This window comes from Rattus norvegicus, chromosome 6 (genome assembly GCF_021556685.1).
Source record: "Rattus norvegicus strain SHRSP/BbbUtx chromosome 6, alternate assembly SHRSP_T2T, whole genome shotgun sequence".
Taxonomy (NCBI): Eukaryota; Metazoa; Chordata; class Mammalia; order Rodentia; family Muridae; genus Rattus; species Rattus norvegicus.
The window spans coordinates 21,124,067-21,141,017 of NC_141539.1; the positions used below are offsets into that span (position 1 = coordinate 21,124,067).

At 46.1% G+C, this 16,951-nt stretch overlaps 2 protein-coding genes across 5 annotated transcripts in view; one reads left to right on the top strand and one right to left on the bottom strand.

Moving 5' to 3' along the window:
• Galm (galactose mutarotase) overlaps positions 1-16,951 on the bottom strand; it is a 51,965-nt gene that overhangs the window by 33,945 nt on the left and 1,069 nt on the right. For both annotated transcript variants that reach the window (XR_015621836.1, NM_001007704.1), the window contains exons 2-3: positions 10,791-10,945; positions 1,802-2,008 (exon numbers count right to left, since the gene is read on the bottom strand). Coding sequence is in view for 1 of the 2 variants with exons in the window: in NM_001007704.1 (NP_001007705.1) it covers positions 1,802-2,008; positions 10,791-10,945 (362 nt within the window). In the remaining variant the exon portion in view is untranslated. The remainder of the gene's footprint in view (positions 1-1,801; positions 2,009-10,790; positions 10,946-16,951) is intronic.
• Positions 13,593-16,951, top strand: part of LOC134479103 (uncharacterized) — a 30,094-nt gene continuing 26,735 nt past the window's right edge. The window contains exons 1-2 of one of the 3 annotated variants that reach the window (XR_015622782.1): positions 13,593-13,712; positions 14,900-15,002. Coding sequence is in view for 1 of the 3 variants with exons in the window: in XM_087555042.1 (XP_087411168.1) it covers positions 14,392-14,426; positions 14,900-15,002 (138 nt within the window). In the remaining 2 variants the exon portion in view is untranslated. Of the gene's footprint in view, positions 13,713-14,362; positions 14,799-14,899; positions 15,003-16,951 lie in introns of those variants that run through there. The other 2 variants (XM_087555042.1, XR_015622780.1) reach the window with 2 other exon arrangements.

Below are 16,951 nucleotides of genomic sequence, written 5' to 3' on the forward strand. Positions count from 1 at the left end.
ACAACCAACCAACCAACCATCCAACCAACTAACCATCCAACCAACTAACCAAACAACCAACTAACTAACCAAACAACCAACCAACCAACAACCAATCAACCAACCAACCAACCATCCAACCAACTAACCAAGCAACCAACTAACTAACCAAACAACCAAACAACCAACAACCAATCAACCAACCAACCAACCAACAACCAACTAACCAAGCAACAACCAACCAACTAACCAACCAACCAACCAATCATCCAACCAACCAACCATCCAACCAACTAACCAAACAACCAACTAACTAACCAAACAACCAAACAACCAAAAACCAATCAACCATCCAACCAACTAACCAAGCAACCAACTAACTAACCAAACAACCAAACAACCAACAACCAATCATCCAACCAACCATCCAACCAACTAACCAAGCAACCAACTAACTAACCAAACAACCAAACAACCAACAACCAATCAACCAACCAACCAACCAACAACCAACTAACCAAGCAACAACCAACCAACCAACCATCCAACCAACTAACCAAACAACCAACTAACTAACCAAACAACCAAACAACCAACAACCAATCAACCATCCAACCAACTAACCAAGCAACCAACTAACTAACCAAACAACCAAACAACCAACAACCAATCATCCAACCAACCATCCAACCAACTAACCAAGCAACCAACTAACTAACCAAACAACCAAACAACCAACAACCAATCAACCAACCAACCAACCAACCAACAACCAACCAACCAACCACCAACCAACCAACTAACCAACTAACCAACCAACCAACCAACCAACAACCAACCAAGAATTGGTTGATGAAAAACAAAGGTGAGAAAAAGTCATGCTTGTTATTCTGAACTTTGGAGATTCCGTAAGAACCAGTTACCTGCTACTTCCAGAAGCTACCAGCAGCAAATCAGCAGCAAAACCCAGTAAAGGTGAGAATGGAAGCCAACGCCAGCTGGTCATAGCCACCAGCTTGTAGGAAACCGTGCCAGCGTGATTGACGTGATTAGAGAAGCTGAGTTCTTGAGGTGAGGAGGAAGTCACAGAGACAGAAGCTGCAGTTTGGCTCCACATTCCACTGAACCGTGGGACAGCCTCTTTATCAGGTTAAACAACTAGGAGGGCATGACTCGGCTTGCAGAGGGCTGCTACCGAGGGAAGGGACTATCGATGGCTCTACACAACTCTCAGATGTTGTTAAGAGCCCTGCTGCCAGGATGGTTTCAATGTTTTCACCAACAACCTCATAAAGCGCTGCCCACAACGTTAGCCACTGTTGTGAGACTGAGACCACGTCAGGTGCTCTAAATGCACGCCCAGGGCCCTGTCCATGCACCTACCACACCGGACAGGGCTGACAGCAGAAGTCCTGGGAGAGGCTGCGGGGCCACACGGCCAGACGCACACACTACCTGCAGCATTTTTTAGAGGGGTTGAGGCAAACAAGCTCATTTCCGACATGGGAGTAATTCCGGGGGAGCAGAAGAGCAAGGAGAGCAAATGTGCAACAAGATGGAGGAGAATTTGTGAAAACACGTGTCGTGTGTCGGCCTCCCAGGGAGATGGCTGCCTCCCTTGGCAGGGTGACATCCCACTCCCTCTTCCTCTATGACTTTGGTTTTACTGAGCATCTCTTTAAGGTCAGATGCTCTGCTGGGCCCTTTTGATCACCAAGGGCATTAAGTTCATCTTCGACATGGGCTGGTCCCCCCAGTCACACCCCTCGGTCACCCCTCCACACTCTGGCTACAGCAGGAGAGAAGGAGGAAGTCCACTTACCTGGCCTGCTAGGTTAAAATAAGAATGGTTGGTGAGATTAACTGGAGTGGTCTGGCTGGCCTGGGCTCTGTAGTTGACTACAAGCTCTCCGCCATCCAGGGTATATGTCACCCAGACTTTCAACTCTCCAGGGTAGCCTTCCTCACCATCTGGACTGACTCGAGAGAACTGGACGCCGTTGGACAGCACCTGAGGAGTCCAGAGGACCTGGGGAGAGATGTTTAGAGAAGCTTAGTCACAGTGGTCCCCATCAAATGACACATTTCAATATTTAAAGAGCCATGTCTGGAAAGGGGGCTGGTGGTGAAGAAATAAAGGCTTCAACCCATCTAAAACGGTTTTATAAATGAAGAGAAAACTGTTTCCTCTTCATCGACTTGCACTTCCTGTATTTTCTTCTCCTAACTTTATATTTATGTGTCTGTTTCCCTTTGTTTTGTTTTTCCTTTGATTTTGTTTTTTATTTATTTCCATTTTTTCTTTTTTCTTTTCTTTTCTTTTTTTTTTTTTTTTTTTTTTTTTGATACAGGGTTTCTCTCTGTAGCCCTGGCTGCCCTGGAACTCACTCCGTAGACCAGGCTGGCCTTGAATTCAGAGATCCACCTGTCCATATCTCGGGAGTGCTGTGATTAAATGTGTGAACCACCACTGCCTGGCTTTGATGTGTATTTTAATCCCGGAGTTTCGCTCTGACAAATATAAGACATCAAAACCTACTTGTAATATTTAGAGATAACCCTGAGGCCAGGAATGTAGCTCAGTAGGCAGAGTGCTTGCCCAGCGTGCATAAAACCCTGCGTTCAAGTTCTAGAACCACAGAAATCCTGGCGTGGTAATGCGTGACTATAACCTCAATGCACGGAAGGCCAAGGCAAGAGGACCAAGAGTCCAAGGTCACGCTCAGCTCTTCAGGAGTTCAAGACCAGCCTGGGCTACGTGAGATACTAGCTTCAAAAACAATATACGTAGACATTTAATTCTTACTATTATTATTTTGGTGTTGGAACCCAGTTCCTTGCACACGCTAGGCAAATGTTCTCCCACAGAGCTCTACTCCAACCCCTCTGTAAATATTTATTCTAAGTACTCTGAGGTTGACCAGGCTCCCTGGACAGGGGTTAAAGCAAACAGCACACTTATTCCATTTGGAAGAATTCCAAGTCACAAGTCAGGAGTTCTGATTTGGGGACCAGGGTGTCCCCAGCTCACAGTATCACTTCGGCCACCAACCTTTTCCTAAAGTAGAGTTACTGAAAAAGCTATCCTGAAGGGGTCTTCTGTTTTTAGGAAACATGAAAGAACTGTAAGAACTATGGTGACGTTCTCTAGAAGGGCTTTTGCAAACAGACATGGGAATCCTGGGTTCACAGTTGAACCTCTTGGCTTTGCCAGGGATCCTAGCTCATACCTCTAGCAAAGGGCACTGCAACATTTCCTGAGTGCCCATTATTAGCTGCACCCAGGTGGCAACTTCACAGGGGCTCTTTCTGTCTAAGAGAAGACTTTCAGGAGGCACCAAATGACCAGGGAACTAAAGCTCAGATATAAAAGGGGAGTCTGTTACAAGTGTCATTTTTTAAAAAGATTTATTCATAGCGCAAGGCCCTGGGTTTGGTCCCCAGCTCCGAAAAAAAGAACCAAAAAAAAAAAAAAAAAAGATTTATTCATTTATTATATATAAGTACACTGTAGCTGTCTTCAGATACACCAGAAGAGGGCATCGGATCTCTTTACAGATGGTTGTGAGCCACCATGTGGTTGCTGGGAATTGAACTCAGGACCTCTGGAAGAGTAGTCGGATGCTCTTAACCGCTGAGCCATCTCTCCAGCCCCGTGTCATTTTTTTTTTAGAAGTAACTGATTTTTTTTCTTTTTTCTTTTTTTTTCGGAGCTGGGGACCCAGGGCCTTGTGCTTGCTAGGCAAGCGCTCTACCACTGAGCTAAATCCCCAACCCCCTGATTTATTTTTAATGTGAGTACACCGTTGCTTTCTTCAGTCAAGCATCAACTGAGCATCAGATCCCAGTATAGATGGTCATGAGCCACCATGTGGTTGCTGGGAATTGAACTCAGGACCTCTGGAAGAGCAGCCAGTGCTCTTAACCACTGACCCATCTCTCCAGCCCACAGCCTGGTCTACACAGTGAGTTCCAGGGCAGCCAGGGCTACACATGAAGAGACTTTGTCTCTGGAGAGAGAGAGAGAGAGAGAGAGAGAGAGAGAGAGAGAGAGAGAGAGAGAGAGGGAGGGAGGGAGGGAGGGAGAGAGAGAGAGAGAGAGAGAGAGAGAGAGAGAGAGAGAGAGAGAGAATTTTCTGAGTGTTCCTAGGCTGTTTGTCTAGTTTACATAAGTCACCTTAAATATTTGGTCCCACCAGGTGGAGGCCAACAGTTGCGCACCAGTCATTTCTTACAGCGACAACTAGCTTTGTTCGCTCAGTACTGAGTTCAAAGTGAGGCTGCCTGCTTCCAGCCCCGACACTGCGGGAAGAAGAGAAGCCTAGGATACTCCGAGGTCTACACAGAGGTGAAGCCAGAACTCGCTTGAAATCAAACATGTTTCTCACACACTGCCCACCCTGCTCCACATTCTGTCTTCAGTAAACATGTTTGTTTAAATGTATACATTTTATTTTAATTTTAAAAAAGTATGTATCTGTGTGGGATATACACACATGCCGGTAGAGGTAAGAAGAGGGAGTCAGAGTTCCTGGAGCTGGAGTTAAAGGCAGCCATGAGCCACCTTACGTAATGGTGGGGACAGAGATCGAAAGAGCAAGTATTTATTTATTTATTTATTTATTTATTTATTTATTTATTTATTTATTTATTTATTTATTTATTTTAAGACAGGGCTGCTCCTTTTAGCCCTGGCTGTCTTGAACTCTCTGTAGACCAGGCTGGCCCTCACACTCACGAAGAGCTGCCTGCCTCTGCCTCCTGAGTGTTTGGATCAAAGGTGCGACCACTATCCTGGCAGCTGCAGCAAGTTCTCTTAACCACTGAACCACCGTGGCAGCCTAAAGATCCTTCTCTAAAAGGAACGGATGTAGGCTGTGGGTTGAATTTAAACTGGCCTCCAACTCGTAATCTCTTTACTGCCTCCCCCTCTTTCCTCCTGGCATATATGACTTTAACTGGCCAGATCTCCATTTTTGTCACAGAACAGTTGAAGCTAAACTGTCTCGTTAGACCAGAGGAACAGCCCATGAGGCTAGGTGTGGTCTACTCAACTCCCAGCAGGGTCTGCTCTCACGCAAAGTGCATTTGACAGGAAGGGGAGACCAGCAATGGTGAAGGCCTCTGAGTTCCCCACAGTGAAAGACACCACATTGAGAACAAATTCACTGAGATTAGATGGATGATATCCTAATTAACTGCCAGAAATGGTAAAGTTTCAAAGCATCCAAAGACAGAAAGATCTAGGGGCTGGAGAGTTGGCTCAGTGGTTAAGAGCACTTGTTGCTCATGCAGAGGATCCAGGTTCAATTCTCGGCACCCACATCTTGGCTCACAACCATCTGTAATTCCGGTCCTGGGTGATCTGATGCCCTTTTCCAGGCACGCAGGGCACAGACATACATACAGGGGTGGCCAGCCAGCTTTGTGGGCAACAGCATTTGCATTATAAGATGGCTCTGTGGGCAACAGCATAACCTGAGGTCCGCTCCTAGAACCCACAGCAGAATCAGAATGGATTTCTCAAAGTTGACCTATGAACTCCACATGCACAGCACACACACACACACACACACACACACACACACACACACACACAGAGGTGTGCACATGCGTACATGAGAGCACACACAATCATACAGAGAGATGTGCACAGACAGACATGCACATGAACACATGAACACACACACAAAGATATATACAGATACACACAATACACTAATAAATAAAAAAAATTTAAAGCACTAAAGAAGCCTGTTATATGGGTAACCTTAAGAAAAAATATCAAAGGGAAAAAAAAAGGAAGAAAAAGTCACCAAATGGAAAATTTTAACAATTAAATGTTTCAAATAAAATGCTACTGCCTTGCCACCTAGATTTTTGACCTTCACGGAAAGGGCACAGTGGAAAGATTTTTTTTTTTTTAATTATCCTTACCTAAGTGCAAGTCCTATCCACAGAACAAGTTTCCTGACCCAGAGTTTCCAATTGTTCAGAAATTTCATATCTTTAGTCTTTCTTGTACGATTTCTAGTCCTGTCAGGACTTGATTTTCATCTTTTTTAAAAAAGTGCTGCTATAAATAGAAAAAGCACAGTAACTCCGAACTAAATTATTCATTTATTGTTGCACTCGAGTCGAGTGAACAAGTATCACGTCCAACGCTGCTGCTGTGCTACTGTAGTAAACATCCTGCCCCAAACTTCAGCGGTTCCAGGGCAGCCACGTCTTCCCCTTCACAGTCATCTCTTGAACATCCACAGATGGACAGACCTTATCTGCTTTTCAGGAGTTCGAATCCCACCAACCCCTCCCTGTTGCTCCCACCCACTTCCTTCAGCACACTGCTCACATCTGGGCTCCTGCGTTATGTGAGGGGCCATCGGGAGCCGGAGTAATCCAGGCCCTAAGCCTTGCAGGTGCACAGCGGGGACTCGAACCACTAAAGGACATTGCCAACACTGGAATGTGCCACTGAAAGGTTTCATCTGTTGGAAACTTGGTTCTCAAATGCATGTAGGAGTATTTGAGGCAGAGCATCTGACAGGATTGGATAAGGTTGTGATAGTTAGTGCAGCTCCCGCCTCCAGGGTGGTTTTGTAATAGGGGAAGAAAAGACCTGAGCTGGCACAATGATTCTAAGATACCTTCTCCACCTTAGGATAAAACAGAGGGCATATCTGAAACAAAACCGGAGGCCCTGACCAGAGGTCCTGCCCTTGAACTTCCGGCCTCTAGAAATGTGGGCTAATTTAGACCCTTGTTTTAACCTGCTGAGTGTACTCAGCTGTACCAATATGAAATGTACTGAGGCAGGGTTTTAGGGGATGTGCCTCAGATGGCTGAGTGTATACCTAGCAGGCAGGAAGCTCTGGGTTCAGCCCCCACAACCACATAAAACTGGTGATGCCCGGACTAGAGAGCTGGCTCAGCAGTTAAGGGTGCTGGCTGCTCTTGCAAAGAAGCTGAGTCGGGTTTCTAGTACCCACAACTACCTGTCACTGTAGATCCAGGAACCTGATACCCTCTCTGGCCTCCCTTAGACACCCATGCACATGTGTCCTCACACACACTCAACACACACATACACACACACCAACACACACACACATACACACACACACCAACACACACACAACACACACCCACCAACACACACACACCAACACACACACACACCAACACACAACACACATACACCAACACACACATACACACACATACACACACATACACACACACAACACACACACCAACACACACACACCAACACACACACACACCAACACACAACACACACACAACACACACACCAACACACACACACCAACACACACACATACACACACATACATACACACCAACACACACACACATACACCAACACACACACCAACACACAAACCAACACACACACACACACACACACACACACACACACCAACACACAAATAAATAAAAGAAATCTTTAAACAAACAAACTAGCAATTCCAGCATGGGGCAGCTAGAGAAAGGACAATCATTTGTAATGATACAGAGACAGGAAGGTAGATCAATGGAATGGAATTGAAGAACCAGAAATGAACCCACACACCTATGGTCACTTGATTTTTCACAAAGGAGCTAAAACCATCCAGTGGGAAAAAAAAGACAGCATTTTCAACAAGTGGTGCTGGTTCAACTGGAGGTCAGCATGTAGAAGAATGCAAATCGATCCATTCTTATCTCCTTGTACAAAGCTCAAGTCCAAGTGGATCTTGGACCGCCACATAAAACCAGATACACTGAAACTAACAGAAGAGAAAGTGGGCAAGAGCCTCGAATATATGGGCACAGGGGAAATTTTCTTGAACACCAGTGGCTTATGCTCTAAGACCAAGAATTGACAAATGGGACCTCATAAAACTGCAAAGCTTCTGTAAGGCAAAGGACACTGTCAATAGGACAAAATGGCAACCAATGGATTGGGAAAAGATCTTCACCAATCCTACATCTGATAGAAGGCTAATATCCAATATATACAAAGAAGTCAAGAAGTTAGACTCCAGAGAATCAAATAACCCTATTAAAAAATGTGCTACAGAGCTAAACAAAGAATTCACAACTGAGGAATTCAAATGGCCGAGAAGCACCTAAAGAAATGTTCAACATCCTTAGTCATCAGGGAAATGCAAATCAAAACAACTCTGAGATTCCACCTCACATCAGTCAGAATGGCTAAGATAAAAAAAACTCAGGTGACAGCAGATGCTGGTGAGGATGTGGAGAAAGAGAAACACTCCTCCATTGTTGGTGGGATTGCAGACTGGTACAACCATTCTGGAAATCAGTCTGGAGGTTCCTCAGAAAATTGGACATTGCACTACTTGAGGACCCAGCAATACCTCTCTTGGGCATATACCCACAAGATGCCCCAACATATAAAAAAGACACATGCTCCACTATGTTCATAGCAGCCTTATTCATAATAGCCAGAAGCTGGAAAGAACCCAGATGTCCTTCAACAGAGGAATGATACAGAAAATGTAGTACATCTACACAATGGAGTACTACTCAGCTATTAAAAACAATGACTTTATGAAATTCTTAAGCAAATGGCTGGAACTAGAAAATATCATCCTGAGTGAGGTAACCCAATCACAGAAAAACACACTTGGTATGCACTCACTGATAAGTGGATATTAGCTTAAAAGCTTGGAATACCCAAGATACAATTTACAAACTGCATGGAGCTCAAGAAGAAGGAAGACCAAAATGTGGATGCTTCAGACCTTCTTAGACGGGGGAACAAAAATACTCTCACAGGAGGAAATATGGGGACAAAGTGTGGAGCAGATACTGAAAGGCCATCCAGAGACTGACCCACATGGGGATGCATCCCATATACAGTCACCAAACCCAGACAATATTGTGGATGCCAAGAAGTGCATGCTGACTGGAGCCTGATATAGCTGTTTCCTGAGAGGCTTTGCCAGCATCTGACAAGAACAGAGGCGGATGCTGGCAGCCAACCATTGAACTGAGAACAGGGTCCCCAATGGAGGAGTTAGAGAAAGGACTGAAGGAGCTGAAGGGGTTTGTAACGGTATCGGTTGGGGATTTAGCTCAGTGGTAGAGCGCTTGCCTAGCAAGCACAAGGCCCTGGGTTCGGTCCCCAGCTCCGGAAAAAAAAAAAAGAGGAAAACGGTATCAACCAACCAGACCCCTCAGAGTTCCCAGGGATGAAACCACTATCCCGGGGGAGGAGAGCACAGGAATGGACCCATGGCTCCAGCTGCACATGCAGCAGAGGATGGCCTTGTCAGGCATCAATGGGAGGAGAGGCCCTTGGTCCTGTCAAGGCTCAATGTCCCAGTGTAGGGGAATGTCAGGGCAGGGAGGTGTGAGGGAGTGGGTGGGTGAGGGAACATCCTCAAAGAAGTAGGGGTGGGGGATTGGGGAGGGGCGGGGAAAGCAGGGGTCGGGGCGGATAGCAGATTTCTGGAAGGAAAACCAGGAAATGGGATAACATTTTAAAATGTAAATAAAAATGCAATTTAAGAGAAAGAAAGGAAGGAAGGAAGAAAGGACAATCATAAACTAAAGATTATTCTCAGCCAGGTCAGGGCCAGCATGGGGCACAAGAGATCCTGGTGTATAGAGACAGACCTTTTTTGTCTGTGTTTGCTAGGAAAGCCATGCTAGTGAATACCACAGACAAACACAGTGGGACAGAAGGAGGAACAAGCTACACCAGGTTGCTGCTTTCAGACTCCCCTCAAGATTCCTGTCCCAACCACAGTTGGGTCCAACTTCCCCTGGGTTGAGGTTTGTTCACGGACTGGAAATATTCTAGAGATCCTCGACCATAATGCTGGCATGGCTGACACGCCCCTCTTCCTCCTGCTCTTCCCCACAGTGTGATCTGGTTCTAGGCCATAGAGGAAGCCGGTAACAGGAGCGGGGAAACAGAGCATCCAACTTCCCTCCACAGAAGAGGTAGTGGCCAGAGGCAGAAAAGTGGTGGCTTTCGGCTGCGGCCCACATCATCTTCTCTGGCTAGAGTCTAGGAGGCAACCTAAGCTGCACAGCCCAAATACCTCAGGAGTTTTCTCCCTCACAGCTCAGAATGAAACTGGTCTGGGTGCACAGCTGAACTGGGAAGCAGGAGGTGGGGATCGCAGTGGGGTGGGAAGCAGGAGGTGGGGGATCTGCCCCTCTCAGAGGATCTGCCTGATCCACTTACTTTCCCAACCTGTTTCCCAGAGAGTTGCTTGGGTGATGGGAGTGTTTGTCTAGGAATGGGAAACTGGAGACGACCTGAGCTAACTTTGGGGAACAAAGCAATTGGGTGGAAGGGTAGATCTAAGTGTTGTACATGCTATGCATGGGGGAGGGGGCTGAGGACAGGTACTAGGAGGATTGGGGACACTCCTGGTGGCCTTGGAGGACATCAATACTTACAGTGGAGGTAGGAATGAGGGTTTGGGACCAGGCAGGCAGGCCTGGCTATCCCACCAGGAGATGTCTAGCTTTTGGGGGGGTGGGGGGGAGAGTCGGTCTCAGCTTTCTCATTCAGTGATCACGTGTGGTTTTAATAAGTGTTAATGATTAGAGAACATGGATGTGAGTACCTGAGCCATGTCTCAGGAATGATCATTAACCCGGCTCCCTGATACTGATGCCCGGCTTCCTGAGTCCAAGGCTGTCAAAGTCTGGAACAAACCCCTCCCCTGGATCCCTCCACCACACAGGTGCTCTAGGGTCTGGCAAATACCGGCTTGAGGGGCCCGTAAAGTGTGCCAAGTGGCTCTTGTCGAGGGCCAGCTCACCTTATCAAATCCTCTGAATCCTCCATGGAGACTGTTGGGCTCTCTGTTAATGGGCAGGTGGTACTCCTTCCCATCTACTGTGAACCTTCCTTTGGCAATTCGGTTGGCTACCCTCCCAACCACTGCTCCGAAGTAGGGCTGCTTCTGGAGGTAACCTGCACAAACAGACCAGACATATTAGCATTTCTTTAAAAACTCCCAATGTTAAGGGAGGCTCAGGCTCACGTCACCGCTGCCTCCTACATTCTTCTGAGGGACACTCCAAGGATGTACTAGTAATACAGAGTTCTAGTTCAAGCTCAAACCAAGTTGCTTTGTTCGCTTGTTTCGAGACCTCAAGTGTGAGATCTTCCTACCTCTGCCTCCTAGTGTAGCTATTAGGGGCATGGCAGTCATTAACACTGCCACCACACCTAGTTTAAGATGGTATTGTTACACAGGATTCTTCTGTTTAGGGTCAGTAGGATGGTAAAAGTGCTCGCTGCCCAGAGATGCAAGCCTGGCCACCCAAATTAATCTTTAGAGCCCACAAACTAGAAGGAGAGAACTGACCCAACCTATCTGCCCTCTGCCCTTCACCCGTGCACGGGAGTGCTGGGATTGAAGGGATGCACCAACCACTAGGCCCAGTTTGTACACAGTCTTTTAAAAATATTTCTAAATTATTTTACATATATGGGCATTTTTGCATGCATGTGTGTCTATTCCTCATATGTGTCTGGTGCCCCAGAGGCCTGAAGAAAGCATCAGATGCCCTGGGACTAGACTTAGACACAGTTCTGAGCTGCTATATAGGTACTGGGAATTGGACCTGGGTCCTCTGCAAGAACAGCACATGCTCTTAACTGCTGGGCCATTCTTCAAACACTTTTTATGCAGTCTTGGAAGAAAACTGTGACTTTTTATTCTTTGGAACCATACAATTAGGGACTAGAGAGATGTCTCACTGGTTAAGAATCTGCACTGTCCTACCGAGGACCCTAATTCAGTTCTGAGAACACCGTCAGGTGAGCGTGTGTGTGTGTGTGTGTGTGTGTGTGTGTGTGTGTGTGTGTGTGCGCGCGCGCACGCGCGCGCGCTGTGTTCTTCTCTTTTTAATCCTTTCTTTGTTCCTTGTTTCTATCTTTATTTTTTATCCCTTTTTAAAAAAGACGTAATTATTTATTTTTATATGAGTACACTATGGCCATCTGCTGACACACCAGAAGAGGGCATCGGATCCCATTACAGATGGTTGTGAGCCACCATGTGGTTGCTGGGAATTGAACTCATGACCTCTGCAAGAGCAGTCAGTGCTCTAACCACTGAGCCGTCTCTCCAGCCCTTCTTGTTTCTTTCTCAAGCAGGGCTTCGTGCTGTAACCCAGGCTTATGGTACTCGTCCTGCACTGGGCTCCCAAGAGATGGGATCACCGACATACGGCACCGATAGACATGATGTTTTCAGTACGCGGTTGGTGAAATCCACAGGTACTGAGGGAAGACTAGATTTGGAAGGCGCGGGTCTCTGAGGTCAAGTGGTCTTACCATCTCTGTAGATGAGTGGCATCTCTCTGTCTGCTCCACTCTGCCTCCATTTCGGAAGCTGTGGCTTTAAAACCCCTTAGAGTGGTTAACCAGAAATAGCCCCCAAAGAACCAAACAACCTCGTTTTGGTTTTGCTTCCTATGCATTCTGTCCCTGACTGACCCTTATAACAAAGGACAGGTGAGTCAACAGAGACTAATACACCAAATGCATTTGGTCATACTCTAATTTAGGACTGAAAGACCTAGGTGAGGTAGCCATTTTTGTGTTCATAGATAGAAGGTATAGAAGAAGCTATAGAAAAATAGAGTTTGATAAATGGGCTTGATAAAATGGTGAGGGACTGAAGTGGAAACCGCCAGGACCTGTTGGTCAGATTCTTGCTGGCCCCTTTGGGAAGGCTTCCTTCTCCTAGGTCTAGGGTTCTCACTGAGGGGGTCTTCTGATCTGTAGTTAGTCAAGGAGGGTCAGAGAATTTCTTTTTAGCCAACATAGCCAGAAAGACAGGAGAAAGAATTGCTGGCTTTTCGAAAAACGGTTTCTGGTTTCTCGGACCCTCGAGAGGAGGAAGTCTGGTTTTCTATGGCACTGCTTTTGTGGAGGACAAAGAAGGGGTGACAGGAGATGACAACAACAACAAAACCAAACAAACATTTTTTTTTTGGTCTGAAAACTTTTGGCTATATCTATTTTTTCAGAGATTCCTTGAAATATCTAACAGATGCACACGGAGCTCCCAGTCTCCCAAGCAATGTCAGGGGATGGAGAGAGACGAGTCCCCTTGGGAGCTCATGAGTTTGCAAGAATCTCTTCATTAGAGACCTCTTCTGGCAACGGTGACTCGGCCCCCAGAAAAGAAAAGCACTTGATAGTTCTTTAGTTTAGATGAATAGTTTCTAAAGATTAAACAGGAGAAAGACCGGAGAAACTATTCTCAGCGGTCCCTGAGAAACCTTTCACAGAAGAAACATACAGACTATGAAGCTGTCCCATCAAACCAGGACTGTGAAAAGGACAAGCCTAGACCCTGAAGCGGGCAGGACAGACAGGTTTTGAATTGCAGAAAATCTTGTTTATCGCCCCAAGGCCAAAGTTCCTAAGTCAAGCCATGCATGCTAATTGGTGAACTCAACTGCGGAACTGAAAGAGTAGACGCTAACCCTGGTCAGGCTCTTAAGCCAGCAGAAAGTAGTGTTTAACGGTGGTACACAGCCCTTCTGGGCCTGTGCCATCCACATCAGGCAGCCTCGGACCCTGCCAGAGAGCCCTAAAGTCCGAAGTAAAATCCCTCCCTCCTTTCCCTCAGAAGCTCCACCCATTGAACCACAGTCCCTGTGCTGTGAGAAAACGACTTGAATTGACAATCACTTTAATTATGCCAGATATTATCTCCAAGGTATGTTAGCGGGATAACCACCACGAGATAAGTAAAACTTCCGGCACAGTGAAAGAAGCTATCTGGGGGCAAAAGAAGAAGTGATAAAAACAAGCAATAGTTCTCCAGTTAGAGGCTTAGTTCACAGGGTCCAACAGGCGGATACCTACGCTACAGGTCCGGAGGTGTTAAATAACTCACACGCTAACGGGCAAAGCATTGGTTTAAACTGGGCATTCTCCACGTTCCAACAACGGCACCCTAGGGCATTTGCAATATCAATCTGGTCTTTAACTAGAACTCTTTTGTCTCCACTCTGTTCAAAACCTAGATTTTTCTTCTGTTTTGTTCTGAGACAGTCTCAGGTATCCCTGGCTGACCTTGATGAAGATGGCCTTGAACTTCTGATCCTCTCCAAGCGCAGGAATCACAGGCAAACACCATTGTTCCTAGGCTTTAAGCACCAGGGATGGAATTCAAGTCTTAGAAGGCTACATTACATGCACGTTAGGCAAGCAACCAACTGGGCTATGTTCCTGGCGCCTGGACCTCAACCCTGTTTGTTTATTGCCAGTCATGTGCTCTGCCATTGAACTACATGGCCAGACTTCAAAGCAGCAAGTTTTTTTTTTTTTTTTATTCTTTGCATACTGGCTCTCACGGCTGTAATAGCTGGGTATTTGGTGGTAAAGGGTCGGAAATGAAAGAGAAGGAGTCTGCTGATTGCATGTATGGGTAGGCTGTTTATACCTGTGGCTTAGAAGCAAGTACTCTTATCAAAGACTTTGAAAGAAGTCATAATGACTGTTGGTGGGGTCACACAGATGATATTAAGAAAGGGTAGGAAAAACCCACAGGAGACATTACTAATTTTTTTCTAGGCTATAACTAAAATGATCATATATAATTTCCCCTTTAGAATTCTACAGAAGAAAGATCTCATTTTCCCAGAGATAAGTCAAACCATTCTGACCTCTGGTCATGGCTGCCATCCAAGTAGTTTACATAAAAATCTATCTGGGAGACTGGCAGTTACCAAAGGTGCATATTTCACAGGATTATCAGTGATTAGCACTTCCTCCTATCTCAGAGCATTTATGAGAGGCGGTACGTTCTTTCGCTTCAGATTATTTACTCTGTTTCTGCAAATTCGCACTCAGACTTTAAAAATTAAATAAGTTAACTATTTTTTTTGCGTATGTGTTCAGGTGCTACATGCGGGCATATGGAGGTCTGAGGACAACTTGCAGGAGTCTGTTCTTCCTTCCACCGTGTGGGTCCTGGAACCCACGTGGATCATCAGGCTTGGCGGTAAGCACTCCCCGATGAGCTATATTCATGGCTGTATCATCGGGGTCTCACTATATAGTCCTGGCTGTCCGAACTTGCTAAAACAGGTCAGGTGCCGCCAGAGCCACTCTAAAATGGTTTGGCTTTTGTTGAGACAGGGTTTCTCCGTATAACAGCTCTAGCTGTCCTGGAACTCCCTTAGTAGACCAGACTGGCCTCAAACTCACAGAGATCTGACTGCCCCTGCCTCCTAAGTGCTGGGATTAAAGGTGTGTGCCTTCGAGCCTGGCATCTAAAATGGCCGTTAGTATACTAAAGTCCACCAGGGTAGTGGCAGAGAACCATTGCTTTCATAGTTGAGACACTATACTTCCTGTTGGGACATGACAACCTCTGTCTTTGACAACATGAGGGGGTATGGAAAACCTGAGAAATAGAACCTTACAGCGGGAACTGAGTTTCCTCTGCCACGATCTGGAAGGCAGCTGACATCTTAGAAAGCACTGCTTAATTCTACAGGTGTTTTCCTTTCAACTTCTCTTTTGGAAATAGCGTTCTCTCCTTTTAAAATAGTACAGCACAGGAATGAAAATGTCCGTCTTCCTACTGCGCCAAGAAGATCCTAAAAGCTCTGATTTGGTGAAGCCATGATGCGTCTTAATGAGAAAATGCTATAGGGTGGTAATCCTCAACCGTCCCAAGGCTAGGACCTTTTAACATAACCCCTCACGTTGTGGTGACCCCCATAACACAAAATTATTTCATTGCTACCTCATACATGTAACTCTGCTACTGTAATGAACCATAACGTAAATATCTGGCATGCAGGTTATCTAATATGGGACCCACAAAGGGGTTGTGACTCACAGGTGGAGCACCATTGCTCCTGGGAGCTTGACAAGAGACCTGCTGGGTGGCTAATAGAGGAGAGACAATGCCTTTTGTCTAGAGCTTTAATGAACAGGTGAGAATAATCCTTTCACTAAGCCTCCAACTGGCACCCCAGACTACAGTGAATGGGTTCACAACTATTATGTCTGGTGCCTCTAAAGAAACTGGTGCCCCTGGGTGGGATGTCACCTCAGCTCACATTTCATAATGATTCCAGAGACATCCTGAGATCTTATTTCAGGTTTCCTGGACTCTCACCTCTGAACTGAAAGTGGCCCGGAGTGAGTGAGGTGGCTGGTATATCCCTGTAGGGTGGTGGCAGTGCCCCTCGACACGGTGGTGAGGCAGGGACAGAGGATAAGGGCAGGTCCCCACCTGTCCCCTCTAATTCTCTTCCTGGCTCTGGAATTCTAGGCCCCAGCGGATTCTCCCTTCACACCACTGTAATAATCTCTCTGCCATTTTACTTCAGCCCACAAAAGGGCTACTGGCCTAGCAGAGAGGGGTGGCACAGCAGTTTCTAAAACTTCCTCCATCACCTGTCTGAATACAGAACGAGGAACCAGGCCTCACCTTCTCCAAGTCTCCTCGACATCCCTCCAGCCTGCCTCTTACCACAGCCTTCTCAGTTAAGTTACCAGAGAAATTCTGCTGGGGGAAAAAAATAATCCTCAGGGTTGTGGAGGCTCCAGGACAATAAAGGCCTAAAGACAGCCGGCCAGGAGGAGGACAATACTCTTATAATGCATTTTGACACGATGCACACTTAAATAAAAAAGTAAGTAAACAACACAGGGTTCCCCTGAGACCCCAAAATAAATCACTAAGTTAAACATATGAAAAACAGGCATGTAGAAAGAGGAACCACGAGGAAAACCTCAAGCTTCCTTTTGCGGCACAAAATTTGTTTACAGCAATTACTGAGTAGAGCGAATTCCATCTGCCCATTTTACTTCAGATTTTGTTTTCTGTCTGGCTACATGGAATGCTAAGATAGAAATTTTTCTCCTGCTGCAAATCAAACCGCAATCCAACGATTTAATGATGTAACTGTTGGGCTAAAATCTGTCTCCCCAGCT